At 42.1% G+C, this 17165-nt stretch overlaps 1 protein-coding gene across 4 annotated transcripts in view; it reads left to right on the top strand.

Annotated features, from left to right (window-relative positions):
- The window catches only part of LOC307268490 (fatty acyl-CoA reductase 1), a 46202-nt gene that overhangs the window by 17827 nt on the left and 11210 nt on the right, over positions 1-17165 (top strand). For all 4 annotated transcript variants that reach the window (XM_080051147.1, XM_080051148.1, XM_080051150.1 and 1 more), the window contains 2 exons: positions 11277-11452; positions 16618-16797. In XM_080051147.1, the coding sequence (XP_079907273.1) occupies positions 11277-11452; positions 16618-16797 (356 nt within the window). The remainder of the gene's footprint in view (positions 1-11276; positions 11453-16617; positions 16798-17165) is intronic.

The raw sequence follows: 17165 nt of genomic DNA, 5'->3' as shown, positions 1-17165 counted from the left end.
CAGAAAGGTTAAAGGTACACTATGTAACTTAAGGTGTGTCAGAGAAGTGAACATTTTCTAAGGTATATTCTCATAACTGAATTAACTTAATTTACTCACTGAAGTTAGAAAGCTTCCTGAAAAGTTTTGTTTACATGCATATTCTAGTCTTACGTTTGGTTCCAGGTTCTTTAAAATTATTTTGTTTTGATGATTTATGATAATACCATTATTCAATACGTTAAGAGTTGCATGTAGAGAAAATATGTTTTGTGAACTAACTGCAGGCTACGCATATGTAAACTAATCTGTGGGTGTATGGAGGGGGGTGGGGATGTGCTCCAATTATACAGTATGTGGCATCAGCTGTATCAAGCTGAGCAGCCAAAGTATGACTCAAAAAAAACACCTCCAAACAATGCTGGACTTAATGAGGACCAAAGGATGGACATTTGGTCAGAAGCAGCTGCAGCTCAGCTCGGGGCATTGTCGGCCTCAAACTGTCAGTGCCACCTAAGAAGAAAATCACACTTTGGCTCCATCTATTTTTACTTCTCATCGATTCTGGTGCTGCCTTTTTGTTATCTTACTCACCACTGTAATAGGAGCAGAGCAGCAGTTTGAGAATGTGTCCCTACATTTTAAATATCTGAAAAGGAGCTGTATTTCCCGCTCCTTTTTCAGTGAAGACGAGCAAGTATAGCTTCAGCCATCCAGGACTCGCAGAAGAACTATTTTTGACGTGTAATTAGTTCACTCCAACAACAGTATTCTTAGAGTCCCACTTAACAACACCCTGTAATTCTACCTAGCAGGCATGGAGACATTTATCAACACCTTTTTTTAAATGAATGCCCCTCCTCTGTTGTGGCTTTTAAGGAAGAAAGTAAGCTTTTGACAATCAAGCTGTTTCTCTTAAAGTGTTTTATAACCTAAGGAACAGAGCAAAGCCTAATTATGTTTGTGTAATCAAACAGGTGTGAAATAACATGCCAATTACTAAGTCACATTTCCATGACCAAGGCTCAAGTACCAATTGGTATTCATGGAGGTCCTCAGGTCAGTATCCTTCTATTCAGTGCAGGGATAATTCATGAAGGAGAAGATTGGAGTATCCTCCTCTCATTCCTCTCGTCCTTCAGGCCAGGCCAGTATCTGTCTTCCCACCTGTTGCTAAGTAACAACAAAGATATCTGTCCCATGGCGGGGTTTTTTTTTTTTTTTTACCAAGGATGCAATCAGGGGAGCCGCCCTGGGGAGGAAAAAGAGGACGAACCTATAGGAATCTCTTGTCTGTATGCATGTGACTTTGACATTGAACCGCTGTCTGTGTCTGTCTGTGTCTGGCTGGCTGTCTGGCTGGCTGTCTGGCTGTCTGTGCGGAGGCTTCTCTGATCTAGTGGAAATGTGTGGACGCCTGCAGTCCTTCTGCAGCGGTGCCAGGCACTGAATGGCATGTCAGGCACTTGATACAAGTAGGCCTGTTGCTACTCTCCTGCTCTGTGGCAGGCTTTAAACAACCACCAGCAGACTGTTGATTGCCCCAACAGTTACTTTCATCTCTGTGACTATGCAGCGTCTCCATACTGCAGGAAATAGTGATTTGTAAACGCAAGGGATTGAATAGGGTGGAGAAGTGGGAATGCCTTTAATGGGAAGCGGTCTTGTGGAATTTAGCGGGTAGGGCGGTCGTCCACTGTGTTGCAGGGTTGGTGGTACGATCCCCCGCCTCCCCGTCACATGTCAAAGTGTGCCTGGGCAAGACACTGAACCCTAAATGTCTCCCAATATTTAGCTTGCATCCTGCGGGGTAGCTGCTGCTATCGGTGTATGAATGTGTGTGATTGTGTGACTGTGCACACATTAAAACAATGTTTTGCACTTTGGGTCTGCGAAAAGTCGGGGAAAAGCGCTATATAAGTGGAGTCCATTTACCATTCACTTGATACTACTGTAGAATAACGATTGATCGTTGCTTTAGAGGATATTCAGTGTGGCAGCTGTTACACAGATGGCTCTTAATGAATGTTTTGTGTGCCGAGTGCATAAGTATAAACTTGCAGGCTCTTCAGAAAAAAGTGTATGGTATATCCTCACAGAATGCCTTAGACAATGTAGACTTGCATTGGTGTAGTGCTTTTCTTTTCCTCTTCAATGTCCTTGGCGCGTTCATTGGAATGACGTCGAATACACCCTTGACTGATTCATGGTCTGTCTAGAGTCTGAGGCAAGAGAGATGGCAGGTGATTACTGTGCGAGGGACATACTGTTTCTGTCTGTATAACATAACATGCCTAACATGCCTGGAACGTCACTGTCAACACGGTTGTATCCCTGACAAACCTGTATCTTCTGTGTTCATGAACAATGAGGGTGTGGAAGCTTTATTCGGCAAGCACTAGTACGTGTTACACAGCTTACCACATTAACAAGTAATGATGCAGTGAGCTCTGACGAGAGATGATTATCACTCTCATGGAAAAGGACGTATCTTTATGGAAGTGCAGATATTCATCTAAGTAATGTAAAAATGATCATGCATGTTTCGTGTGCGCTTTGCAACACTAAATCAATTCTGATGATGCAACTTGAGACACTTGAATACACAGCCACATACAGTATAAGAACCTTTTTGCTTCTGTGATACAAACACAGTTGCATCTTTAAATTTTTCCTTTTTTTTCTGCATTTATTGCTGCTAAATAAGTAGTTCAGAGCAAAATCCTAGGCTGATAACAGACCTCTCTCTTCCCTGCTGCATTGATTCCTGCTGGCTCAAAAAGGCAGCTCTCTGTTAGCACTTGTGGAGCTTATGAAAATCCCCTGCCTGTATTGTTAATGCCAGCCATCGGTTACCGGCACATATGAGGCATCAACTTCCAAAGCAAGAACAAACCATTCTTAACAAACCATTCTTAACATGCCATCCCTATCATACATTCCTGATTTAATCTTCATAAGCTGAATCCTGCAGTGTTGCATAGCAGCGGGTTTAGTCAGTATGTCGAGCTCTTGTCTTACAGTGTGCTGGCGGTGACTTTGGTCATTTCCTGTGTTGTTGAGTTTCCCTTCTTAGAGAGAAGGGGACTCTCGAGGTAGAGGAGGTTGTTGCCGCCAGCCTGGCACATTGCGAGGCATTTGCTGCTCATCTGTTGTTGGTTGGTTGGTTGGCATGCAATGCAGCAGGCAAGCAATAGCCCTCCAACTCCTCCCTAGAGAGAGGGGCGACGGGGAACCAATGCTTTAGCGTATAATTAGGCCGCAAATCAACTTGAGTTTATGAAACAAATTAGCAGATTAAAACTGGTGAAGTCATTAAGACAGTGAAGACAGAAGACTCAGTTCTTCAGGGGACCAGCTCAGTGCCTCCACAGCATGTGGTCAAACCAATTTTTCTCTTTCTTCACATCCATATGGCTCCCCAAATATCTATGACAAGAGCCCCCCTGAGATGTGATGCAATGGTTTTGTCCATTTATTAGGTTTTCTGTGCCCTTATCAAGAGTTATTTGCAAGCGCTCCCATCAGAGATGTCCTTTATTTTATGTTTGAGTCTTCAAATCGAGACATTCGGGAACGGCAAATTGGCTTTTCATCTTTCAAAGAGCTGTTTCGTGTCTTTATGTTATTGGGTTTACTTTAAAAGATGGCCTGCCCTGTGTTAACAGCTGCAGGAAAAGAATAGGAAGTCAACAAATTGATCTTGAAGACATACAAAAACAAGGGGCCGGATTTCATTCCCCCAGAAATATTATTTGGCCTTTTTAGATAATGTGTTTTTCTGTGTATGGTGGGTGTTATTGATCGGATAAAGATGGATGAAGCCTCCGTTTTTGAAAAGGGGGGGCAGGAGGGTTCATGGAGGTCTTCTGGGGCCTGATGTCATGACACATGAGAAGCTGATTTATTTATCAAGAGGATCGTGTTCATCAAGAGTACAACCCCTAGCAGCATCAACTCTGTCCTACGATAAACTAATGATGACTTAGAAAATCGTTTTGTTTCAGCCCTGGTGCCTGAGAGACATGGTTTTCTTATCAGGACATCAAACATCATGGATTAAAGGTTTTTTTCTCCACACGTTTCTCTGTTGTTCCTGCAGACACTTTTTGTGTGATCTTGGGTGATTAATGGCTGCAGACTGCATATTATTCTCCCTTCATTGGGCTTAATCTCTAGAAGAAACGTGCCAATCATCTTCATTTGCCCAGATTTTGAATACAACTAGCAGACCTGAAGATTTGGGTTCAGTCTCAGAAATGAGGACACATGGACTTGTCTGTTTTTGACACTGGACTCTACAATGATTTTACTTGAACTTTAGACTTAAACACAAAGCGGTACCTAGGCTAGTACATTCCCAGGACAATAGGACCTGATCGATGTTAAGCTCTTAAGATCTAAAACTCTCCCTGTAGATTTTGTCACACAAAAAGCCAAACTCTGTTGTAAGGATGTGGAAATATCTTGATAAATTCAGTAAATCAGTTCAACTTTAAGCTTTTGATATTGAAATAATTGGGGGAGGCAGTAGAGTCCATATAGAAGCCTGTCTCTTCACACAGAATCTAAAGAAAAAGGTGAAAAGCGAAAAAGTGGCCTTTTTAAGGTTTAGCATTTGGAGACCTGAAAGACTTCTGACTTGACTTCTGACTGACCCACAAGCAATTGAATATTTTTTTTGCGGTTTTCTGTCTCATCATGCTTGAGAAATCTTGTTTCTGATTTTGTCTTTTGATCGCAGATATTTCCTTTGTGGTATTTAATAGGGACAGAAAGAACCCCGCAGCACAGATCATAAACTCAAATTATTTTCTCTTGCTCGTGAAAGGTAATGAAATTCCCCTTGGCTCTGCATGAGGTCACTGTCTGGGAGACTTGAATGCGATGCCACCGTCCAGCATACCAAACGTCTAACCCAGAGAAACTCTGCATGAGCTGTCACTGTTAACCTTATTACTTACTCTAACTCGTATCGATCCGTTCCACTAAGTTGTGTACAATGATAGCCCAAAGGCAGACTTTAGAAAATCCTCCATTTTCATTATTGTGCTGTGATGAGCTTCTCACCGCAATCCTTGAGCCACTCCCTTAAGCTCTTAAAAAGCCTTGAGACTCTGGTGGAAAGAGTTTGATTTTAAGAGAGAGCCCACAAAGTATCACTCAAAGTTGGAGTCAGCAATTCTAGAGAAAGCTTGTTGTCAAAATCAAGTTGAATATCTCCTCGTGATCCACTGCCTTTCCATACTGTGTGTGCCTTGGCTGTGTGTATTAAAACCAGATTTATTTTCAGCAAGCACACTGTATGGACAGGTAGCGGATCGTTGTGTGCTTTTAATGTACATTTTCTATTAGGAAGTCAAGAGTTTTCTAGGCATCCAAGAGCATACCAGTACTTAAGAATAACTCAGTGTTTTATAGCCAGTTAGTATAAAATCAATGGTTCTAAAACAGTTCCGCCAGCAAGAGTTCCTACCTCAGACTGAAACTGTAGGGGATTTTCTATATCTGTTTTTTTGGCACTGGGACACTGCAATGACAGGGTGAAGATCGACTATTTTCCTCCCTAAAATGCTGACTGCCCCATGGGTTAGTAAGTCAGGTCTGTCCTTCACCACAGCTTCCTATGGGACTTACTGCATTGTTGCCTTCGCCCTGGCCAATAGCCTTTCAGTGTTAGTACTGTATGCCCATTGTTTGTATGTGGTCTTGCTGATGAAAAAGAGAACCTAACTGGTATCTGAGAAATAATAATGACTTTACCAAATTCTCCACCGTATATGGGTTTTTGTTCTTGTGCCCTATGTTGGATAAGTTTTGGTCATTGTTAGGAACTTTTGGGAAAAACCTCTTGTCAGTGATCCTTTGTCACATCCTATTCTAACTATTATAATTGAAACGGTGCATGTCAGGAAATGGAGGTCATGGTTAAGGGTGCTCATCTGACAGTTTGGCAGATCTTCCCGAGCTACAGTGAAGATCCAGCTTACTCAGCAGGGGTAAAAAAAGTGAGTGAGTTTAATTGATGTATTTTTTGGTTTGAAAAGTTACAAATTATCCGACTCAGCCTCCCCAATGCTGACATCAAAAAAGTAAAGGTGGGATGCTGATACCGATACTAGGGCTGCAACTACTGTAAGTTATTTTTTTCATAATTGATTAATATGCACATTATTTGGTCTATACATTTAGCTATATTTTAAAGCTGGAATAATGAAATGTTTGGCTTTTTAAAATAAATGTATTTTGATAAGTGACTTATTGTTTAAGAGTCTGCAGCTGTGACCTCTTGTCCGTGAGGGAGTTATGCTCTGCTACACCTCTGAAAGTGTGAAGTGCATGGCCATCATTTGCTCTGCTTCACACTGTGTCCAATTGCCGCCACGAGGACCCTCTCCAAAAGGCAGACATGACATTTTACTCCCATACCTATTGGACAATAAACTCTCCTGTTTCTTTTCTCACCTTTTGCGTGTTTCTTTTTGGCCTTTTTCTTGCTATTCCTCGGACTGTTATCCTTTTACTTCAGGAAAAAGGGTTCTGTGAAAAAAGTGGAACCCAGTTAAAGGGCAGTTAGGTAGAGAAGAGTGGCTGTTTGAATGGCATCTCAGGTTGCCAGGCTGAAAGCAAAGTGCCATTTAGTATTGGGTTTCTGTGAAAGTCCACAGAGCGGCTGCTTCAAGGCAACTCTTGATGCAAGATTTATTACCCCTCCTCAGGGTCTTTTTAAATGGCAGTGACCAGCACAGAGAAAGGACAAACGGTGACCACATGTACAAGCCACCGCTGCAAGTTAACGGGAAGAGAAGACACTCACAGAACCGAACCTTGATCGATGCTTGTTCAAGGCCACAAGATGTTCTACTAAAACACTTGTTGCTACACTGCAGGGTATGATGGCTGGTGGTGTATTGAGGTAAAGGGAACTGGTGGACTATTGTATTCCTGTACAAGGCAGTTTTGCTCATTGACGGTCCGTGGGTCGGCGAAGGGTGTGATGGTGAATGCGAGCGGTGGAAGGCTGGCACAAGAAAAAAAGATCCCTTTACGAAGCAACAATGCCATTCTTTGGCCCGTAACAAAGAGAGCTGTGAAGCCCACACTCTACGGCCTCATTCAACCCTCTGACCCTGATGCGCTCTCTCCCTTCTGGGTCGTTATATCATTTAGTTTTGGCTGGACGTGTGTCACAAATATCCTGTATTTAAATCGTCTTCGAGGAAGTTTTAAATGTTTATGAAACAGTCTCGTATTTTTCCTCTGATGATCATAAATGACCTGTAACGGCAAACGAGACCATCAGCGAAACACTCTATTTTTATGAAGTGAATATTAATGGCTTTGCAAGGGTCTGATTTTACCTCATTGGGCTTTTATATAAAAACTATTTTTATTTTCTGTTTTTAAGCTCCAGGACTGGTGAGGCCGACAACCTGCTGATTTCCAAAAAGACCTTTGCAGTTCTTCTGTTTGACTGACGGTGTCCTGTATAAGTTCTGACTGAAGTCTTTTACCTGAATTGTCCTTGACAGACGCGGTATGTGACAGGGCACTTATACATCAGGGCTAGCCTATGGGTATTTTTTGTCAGAGTAAACTTTCTTTAAAACATCCTTGTTTCTCAACCCACGAGATTGTGTTTGTGTTGCCAGTGTTCAAGAGGAAGGTGAACTGAAGTAATTACAGGATCTCTTTATACTGGCACTCCGCGTACCTGTTGTGTACTGCCAGCTGTTGGACTGTAGTAGATGGAGGGAATACACTATTATTTTTGCCTCACATAATCATAGCAGTGCTACTCTAATCATGCAGGAAATATTGCATGCATCCCCCTCCCCCAGTTGGGAATAGTTGTGTGTTGTGACATTACATACTGTACAGGACTTAGAAGTTGATTCAGTGATTTTGGAGTTTGATTTTAGCATTTCAGAAGCATAAGATTGATGAGGGATACACAACATGAATATAAACGGCTATTTGAAGCTGTTTAATTCAGCATCTGCTCTGCTTACAGCTGAAACGTCGGCCATGTTGGCAGAAAAGCAACACTACTCTTAGCACGTAGAAATGCATGAGGTAGTACGTAGGTAAGACTTGAGCTGGTAAATCCAGTCGAGAGCTCCCTCATCCCCCCTCCGTGTTGGAATGTCAACTCTTGGAGAGCATAGGGCAGTGTAAACAGGTGGAATAATATCACACAAGTGGGGCCTTTGTGTATAGGGTGACACGCACTGCATGGTGCAGAATATGTAGCTCATAAGCATCTGTCATCATCTGTCATGCAATTCTGCGCAGGTGTTAATGACCTGAGAGATGAACCCTTTGCCTGTTCTTAAAGAGTTTGTTGCAACAGCTTTTTTGAGTATCACCAATTATCTTTGTGACAAGGGGTACATGCCTGACATTCACCGCCTCAAGCTTCCTCAAATGTAAAAAGATCATTGTAAATGGAATGTTTTTTGAGTTTGGGAGTTGCGATCAGTCATACAGTTTGCTGCCACAACCCCACACAAAGGGGTTTAACATGGTTGATGTGTCTTAAGTTGCTGTTGCATGTGTTTGGTACGTGCAAACACTGTTATTCTAATGTTTAGTGATCTTTTTTCATTGAGGTGACACACAATTGTGTGTGTGTGTGTGTGTGTGTGTGTGTGTGTGTGTGTGTGTGTGTGTGTGTGTGTGTGTGTGTGTGTGTGTGTGTGTGTGTGTGTGTGTGTGTGTGTGTGTGTGTGTGTGTGTGTGTGTGTGTGTGTGTGTGTGTGTGTGTTCATAAGGGAACATGACTTAGTCTGAGTCTGACTCATGGCACTAACACATAATACTCAGTGGTCCACATCAGAAACACTTGATTTGAGTGGGTCTACATCGCCACCAGGTTGGCACATTTATTAAATATGCTGAACAACGATGATCCCTCTGTCAGGAAAATGGCCCGTGCATCGCTATTATTAGACCTTAAGAAGCGCAAAGTCCCTCTCGCCTCCGAATCTGAGCCGAACTTTCTGGGATTCAGAAGGAAACCGAACGGCAAACTGGACACTCGCGCCATCGGGTTCGGTGTCAGGTCTGACTGGCCGGATCTTAACGACCTCTGTAGTTGGACTGGTATCGTTCTGCGTTGGACACATAATGGAAAGAATGTAGCCCCATCCGAATCATTGGTTACTAGTGGGGACATCGCCGTCACTGCCACCTTGGTGGAAGACGGAGTCGAGTTCACACTCCCACCCACTAACTGTCGCGCAGCCCTGCTGGCAATAAAACACAGACAACGCCAAAAACACTGGACGGGACTAAGACTACAAGGCAAACTAGCCTGCTTGCCTTCTGCTGACCATTCTGTGTCCCACATCATCTTCAATAATGCATCCATTGATGAGGACATACAAACGTTTGCCATCAAAGCCAGATTGCAGGTTCTACCGTCCCAGCTGAACCTGTCAATCTGGTACCCACACACCCATACATCATTATGTATTCATCATGGACAAGAACAGTTCACTGAGACAATGTCACATATATTAAATGGCTGCTACTTTTATAAAAGCCTTTATATAGCCAGGCATGACAGGATTGTGAACTTGATTGTACAAAGCTTACCACCTATACTTTCACCAACATCCTCCACCCATGTCAATTGTTTTGTTAGACCTCATATGTTCTCTTTGTGTGAAGCTGAAATGTCTGTGTTTACTGATCTAAGTGCCACCAGGCCTGACATTTTGATAATAGATGAGCACCGTAGAAAAGTGCACATCCTGGAGGTAGCCTGCACCTTTGACTCAAGTTTAGAGGAGGCTTATTTAACTAAGCTGGTGAAATATTACCCTCTAGTACAGACAATTAACTCCATGGGCTACAACTGTCATTTACTTGTGTTCATTTTTGGCAGTCTAGGCCATGTGCATAGGCTTGTCACTAGTGGTCTTAGGATTGTCGGCCTTACAAAAACAAGCGCAAAACAGCTTGCCAAATACTGCTCAGTGTCCTCCATCATTGGCAGTCGCCATATTTGGAGGAGAAGGTGTTGTGTGTACCCATAATATCAGCTGTTTGACTGGCATTGGCCACGTTTCAGAGTTGTGTCGGAGAAAACTTTGCATCTATGACATTTGTGTCCTTATGTATATTATTATTAATTGTGGGCGCAAATAAAGTACTAAAAATGTGTGTGTGTTCATAAGGGAACATGACTTAGTCTGAGTCTGACTCATGGCACTAACACATAATACTCAGTGGTCCACATCAGAAACACTTGATTTGTACTACATTTGTAAACCATCCCCTCTGTCACGCCTTCAGGTTAAGCTAGCTTTCATAGAAAAGGTCAAAAATTGACACAGCCATATCTCCCTTTAGGTCAAATGACTAATAAGGCAGCTCATTAGCTCTTAATGAGACGCTGCAGGTCATAAATAATCTTCTGACTTTGTCTTGGAAGTAAGACCGTGCGTCAAATTTGACCTGAATAGTACTAACACTTCCCTCTTTCCTTTTTTTATTTATTAAAATTGACCTTTTGCGTTTCAACATTGGTGTGATTTTAAATTGCAGCTACTAATAAGTGTAGAAATATTTAAAAAAATATATTTATTGTGAGAAGATATGAATTGAAGATTGTTTTGTATAGTTTACACAGTGATCAGTCTCTGCTATGTGGATTTCTTTATATTAAGTTTATAGTCTATCGAAAAAATAATGACAAATTGAAAAAGAATTTCATCAATCGGCAACAAAAAAAACAACTGTATTAAGTTATAATTAACAACTAAAGCAATGTTCTCCTTTTTTCTTTTACCACTAATTACAATTTATTTAACAACACTTAGTATCATAGTTTTCCTTCAATAAAACAGGGCCATCCTGTTACTGTACTGGAACATGTTAGTGAGTTTTGCCTGAGCAGGTAATGACTTGTGATCATTGGCATATCTTGTCATGCAATGTATTGTCTCAGCTGTCAACGCTTGTCAGATTTTATTGTCCTGCTCTTCAGCTCTTTTGTGGTTTGGTATGACCATATTCATAGGTGGCCTTTAGGGTATGTCGCTCATTCTGCCATTCTACATAGCTGTCTAAATCTTTCAATTGTTTGGCCTCTTTATCAGCTTGTTGTTTATTTGATGTATTTGCATTGTATATTGTGTATGTATTGTTGTTTTTGCTTTGCAGTTGTTCGACTCGACATCATTGCAAATGAGGGTCGCCCCTCAATTGATCTCTTGTGTATAAATAAAGGTTAAACTAAATGAAAATGTGTGTGTGTGTGTGTGTGTGTGTGTGTGTGTCTCTTGTAGCTTTTTGACCGGGTGCGGGAGGACAACCCAGACTTCCACCAGAAGATCATCCCCATCAGCAGTGAGCTGACTCAGCCTGGCCTGGGCATCAGCCCCGAGGACGTGGAGAGACTTACCGCCTGTATCGACATCATCTTCCACTGCGCCGCCACCATCCGCTTTGACGAGCATCTCAGGTGAGGATCTCATCTGCTGTTTACCATCAGTCCTTCATGCATACAATTAACATCCTCTGCCCCGGTGAATATCTCCTCACAATCCATGTAGGCTACTGTGTGTGTGCGCTAGAAAAAATAAACAAGAAAGGGTAGGCCTATATTAACAAAGGGGGCCCACCGTAGATAGCAACATGTCGGTTTACAAAACCTAGGCTAATGGATTTCTTTTTCAGCACACACACAGTAGGCGAGTACATACTCAGTGATTTTGACACTGATTTTGACAACAAGCATTCTCCAGAATCACTGACTCCACCTTTTTTCTTTTTAATCTGAAACCCATTTTTTTTATTAAAATCTCTGTGCCACTCACACTTTGTGTGGCCTTTCACTGAACCAAATAATTCCCTCATAAAACATGCACGGCTCCTCGTTATTGTTGGGTAAAGGCACTTCCTGTTTTGAACGTCAGCCCGGAGCATCTGCAGCTCACTGAGCAAGGCTGGCTGCACTGTTTAATTGTGTTACAGCAAAGAGGAAGCTGAACCGTTATACAAGGGGAATGATGAGGATGTGGAGAAATCAACCGTTTGTAACAACATAAAGTCGCTCACAATGCAGCGAGACATTCTTACAAACAATACATGGTCCCTCCTTCACAGATAGCTTGTGAGATCGGACCAGAACATAGCGAATTTGGAAGATAAGTAGTAGTAGTAGTAGTAGTGAGATATGTAGTGCTTTCCTTCTCCCTAATACAGACAGTGATGAGATGCTGATGAGTGTGACGGCAGTGATGCTATCTGACGGATATGTAAGAGGTGATTCAGATGTCTGTCCAGTTGGTCCGGGTTACATCAGCCATTGAGATTATTTTTAGATCCAAGCGTGCATGTTTGGAAGCATGACAGAAGCCCAACGTCGTGTGTGTGTGTGTGTGTGTGTGTGTGTGTGCGTGTGCGCGCACTCTCTCATCTGCTGCTGCATCCAGCTACCGCGCTGCTATTGGATCCTAGTGTGTGTGTGAGGACACAGTGCAGTATTATATATGTAACGGTGACCTGGTTTTATTTTGGTCTTCTGCCAATGATGTGCTGGTGTTCCGCTCCAGCTGATCGGTCCTCTTAAGCGTTTTGTCATATAGCCAGCGTCACTGGGTTTTGTAACCGTAACCCAGTTAACCCACATTAGCCTCACCCTGAACTATGATGTGAAATTGACCTTGTTATGTTTCAGTACACTTGAGTAACAATCATTGGTGCAATGTAACCAAGTACATGTGCTCAAATAACATACTTAAAAGTACACATTTGAGGTACTTGTACTACATTTCAAAGGCACATATTTAACTTTTTACTCCACTCCACTTTTTCTGAAAGATTTAGTTGAGTTCAGATTTAGTTGAGTTCAGATGACATTTTACTGCAGAATCTGTACTTATTCTTTTGATGATTTAAGCACATTATTCTGATTTATATACTGCCGTGTAGAAATTATCCTCACTCTAATAAACTGCTCATTTACATTCAAAAATGTTTTGCATATTATTTTCACATTTTAAAAAACTTGTCTCTTTTTTTTATTGAAGATTTGAACCAGACAAAAACTGCTGCTGTATTTCTTTTCTTTTCTCCCTCTCTATCATCAGAGAGGCAGGCATTCTGCTCACACTCTCTGTTATCTGGCAGCCTCTAGACAGCTTCAGCACAACATTTAAAAAAAGAGGCAAAACATCCCCGGCTTTAAATTTGATTTTCCCTTCTGTGGGGAGGATTGCTTTCAAAACAGCACTATCAGCAAGCACTTCCACATCACAGCTCAGATTACAGTGAGATTTCCTGTTCCGAGGTCGGTGCATCAGAGCGGCATATTGATGCTGAGCTGACAGACAGAAGGCAATCTGTGTGTTAACACTGAGCTTAAAACTACAAGTTTAACACTATGTGCAGATTTAAACAAGTTCTGCTACTTTCTTATATCAGAGAAAAAGTCAATAACTCTGCCTTTAACTTGATCGTGGATAATTTCACTTGTAGAGCCTGTTTAAATGGAATTGACTGTGTGTGTCATCAGGCCAGGGCTTGTAGCTCCCAGTGATGCCAGAGAGGTTACGTATGCTGTAGTGTTTCTGGGAATCTACAGGGTTTAGCTACATGATTAGACGTCCCGAGTCATGATCCGTACTAGCCCAAGCTGAAATTCCCCACAGGAACAGTACAGTTTAACCTAACATAACCTGCTAGAATGACATACTGTATCTAGCAGTATTGAAAAAGCTTCAAGGTAAATTTAGACTTTTCAAAAAATATATCACCGAGCAGTTAAATGAGTAAATACATTTTACACAATTTGTTTGGGGGTCATGACGGGGTCTGTGAGTTTTTGCTGGTGGACTTAATTTGGAATAGATTGAAGTGAGGTTATTGGATGGCTGAGTTAAGTTCAAACGTTTACATTATTCATAACTGTTTGGTGAAGAAGCTTTCTTTGGAAATGGTCTGGACCTGAATTATTTGGTAAGAGTTTTTGAACAAAATAATGTTTTTTTTCCCCCAAGAAGAAAAGGTGAATTTGAGGCTATAGATATTTTTCTAAACGGATTTGTAGGAATAATGAGTGTTTGTTACTGGTATTTGTTACTGGTATTTTGGAAGACACTAGATGGTTTCATCACGATTTCAAACGAAGAGGAAGAACGCTACAGCCCCACTGCTTGTTGGACAACCTGTTTAAACTAATAAAAAAAAAAGTAGGCTGTCAATATAACAATAGACACACCTGGAGGCTGTTTTTGATCATTTTCATGTAAGTGGCTTTAGTCTTTTTCTGCGTCAAGCTTTCAGTCCCATCTTCACTATTCTCTTCCTCTGTCCTCTCTTCCCTCCCCATCTCTGTCACCTCTCCCAGTCATTACTCTTGTTGTGTAGCGGCCGGTCAGCCTTGTGAGCAGTGCAGGGGAGGATAAATCAGATGACTGTTTAAGGATTCAGACTCAGCCCGGGCCTTTCTCAGACAGACACCTCAGCTGGTCTCTTTATGGATAATACCTGTTTATTTTTGTAAGTTAGTTGTTGAATTTTCTCTTTTACGATTGTTCAAATCAAAGAAGCAATGTTTCGAGATCACAGTAATTAATCTGATGAAAATAAGACCCAATGAGGGGCTCCCTTAGCTCAGTTGGTAGGGCGTCCCCCCCATGGGCCTCGGCCAGCAGCGGACCCGGGTTCGAATCCAGCCCACGGTCGTTCTCTGCATGTCACTCTGCCCCATTTCTACTCTGTCTCTACATTATCAATAAAGCATAAAAAAGACAAAATAAGACCCAAGGCAAGGTGTCCTTAAGTTGCCTGTTGTTTTATACGTTGTAGTTCAGATCAGGGCCGTGCAGTTCTCTCATTGTTCATTCAAATCATAAAAGCAGAAACAGTTGGGTGTTGATGATGAGTCGGATGAATTAAGGGTCAGAGCGAGGGGGCAATCTTTTTCCCTGACTGTCCTGTTGGCTTGACACCCTGCATATGGTCCCAGAAGGTGGTGGGTGGATGCACACGCACACAGGTGGTGTGAGGGAGGACACACACACACACACACACACACACAGACACACACACACACACACACACACACCCTCCCTTTTTACTACCGTCACCGCTCTGCTCATATTTCATCAGTGAATTTAACTAGATCTAGACCCATGCAGGTTGCTCTCCGAAACAAACTGTCCATGTAGTTTACATTCACAAACACACACACACCTGTCGAGCTGCACCCACACAGAGCCAGAGAGGCACTCTTAACCTGTAGTGTCTGTTTAAACTGACTTAAATGTGCTAACCAATTTGGTTTTCTTCGGGTGTAGCCACATTATGAATGAGCATTACCTTTTATCTTTTTAATTTGGGTAAAACAATACATTTGTAGATGTCCTTTATTCATTGTCTTGGGAATTGGTGATGACATTTTTAGATGAAGCGATTCTAAGTTAATAGAACAAAATCAGTTGCACCTGTGCTCTGACTCTTTTTGCTTCAATCTTTTGCTCCTGAAGCTTTTTTCCTTTCACTGAGTGTCACTGTCTCTCTCCATAAAACATCTTTGTTTTATGTTTTCATTTCCGCCCCCCTCTGCCCAAACAGAACTCTTCATCACACGGGTGGAGCGCTCTGTCATTTATCGACGCGATTTACGGAGAAATTAGGAACGCTTGGTTTGAGGCAGCGGATTTGACTGCTGACATAAATTGCGCTCGAGCTGTCAAGACGGTTACTTTCAGATAGGTCAGAATCATAAATGTGCCTCGGGCTTCTTTTTAGAGTTTAGAAAGAAAACACAACACCAAAGCAAGATATCGCAGGAAGAGCGAGAGATTTATGTTTTAGGATTGTAGAGAGACTGAGATCAGGATTTCAACAGTGGTTCATTGTGGCTACATACTCATGACTGGGTCTGGATGAGGTGATAAGAGGGAGTTCAAGCTAAACAACTGTGTTCAGTGAAAATAATGATGAGACTTACACAATTATGAGCAGAGCAGATGCTTACCACCCAACCCCTCCCCTTCTGGTTGTGTGATGCCCTCTTTCCCTACTGTCGGCTTTCATGTATCAGCACTCACTAGTGTCGTATGCTCCGGCTTAGAATCTCGTTCTGCAAATTCCTACCAGTCCGCAAATACTCATTTACAATGAAAACGCTCAGGAGTCAGCTTACACAAACGTTCTTGTTTGCAAATACTCAAACAGAGATATGAGCAGTCTGGCAAATACACCCTTAAAAGCCTTTTCCCTAGACACACACGCCTACACACACACACACACACCTTGTACTTATCTCTTTGTGAGAACATGACATGATGCATTCTGTAGCCCATTACCCTATTCTTAACTATAACAACTAACCCTTAAATAAACCTTGTTCTCACCTGCTGAACCTGAAAACCAAGTCTTTACCCTCAAACAGCCCTTTGAATAAGTGAGGACTAGGTAAAATGTCCTCACATTACAAAAATGTCCTTACTGCAATAATTAAAAGTTTAAATTGGTCCTCACAAAGATACCTATACAAGCATGCACAGACGCAAACATACATACATACCTACCTACATACATTTGATCTCAAACACACACGCACTCACACACACACAGAGACTGACCTGTTTGACTCCCTCTCTTCCCCCCCGGCAGACACGCTGTCCAGTTGAATGTGATCGGCACACAGCAGCTCCTGAGCCTGGCGCAGCAGATGCAGCACCTGGAGGCCTTCGTTCACGTCTCCACCGCCTACGCAAACTGCAACCGCCGGCACATCGACGAGGTCATCTACCCGCCGCCCGTCGAGCCCAGGAAGCTCATCGACGCTCTAGAGTGAGTGAGTGGGTGAAAGGACATGCAATCAATTTTGTCTCGGTTTGATTTCAAATCATATGAACACTGTCTCCCGAAGGCCCAATTATATACCTATGGTGTTATGCTTTGTAATGTATAGAAGTGTTGTCTGCCAAAGCTTCTCAAGTATAGATCTTTCCTAGACTACTTTCCTTCACATTGCTGATGTGTATTTATCATTTGGATTATCATTTGTGAGCATAACCTCCATTGGCTTTCTCAAAAACGCTTCATACCTAGCGTGCATTAAATGGTCAGTTAGGGCAAATGCCACACACTGTATTTACATACAGTTTGACATATAACTCATGCAATAGTTATGATGATGATATAGAAATCGACCACAA

This window comes from Ammodytes marinus, assembly GCF_949987685.1.
Source record: "Ammodytes marinus genome assembly, chromosome: 22".
Classification (NCBI taxonomy): Eukaryota; Metazoa; Chordata; class Actinopteri; order Uranoscopiformes; family Ammodytidae; genus Ammodytes; species Ammodytes marinus.
Note: the sequence above shows the minus strand (reverse complement) of the source record. Positions and strands in the feature narration are given on the sequence as shown.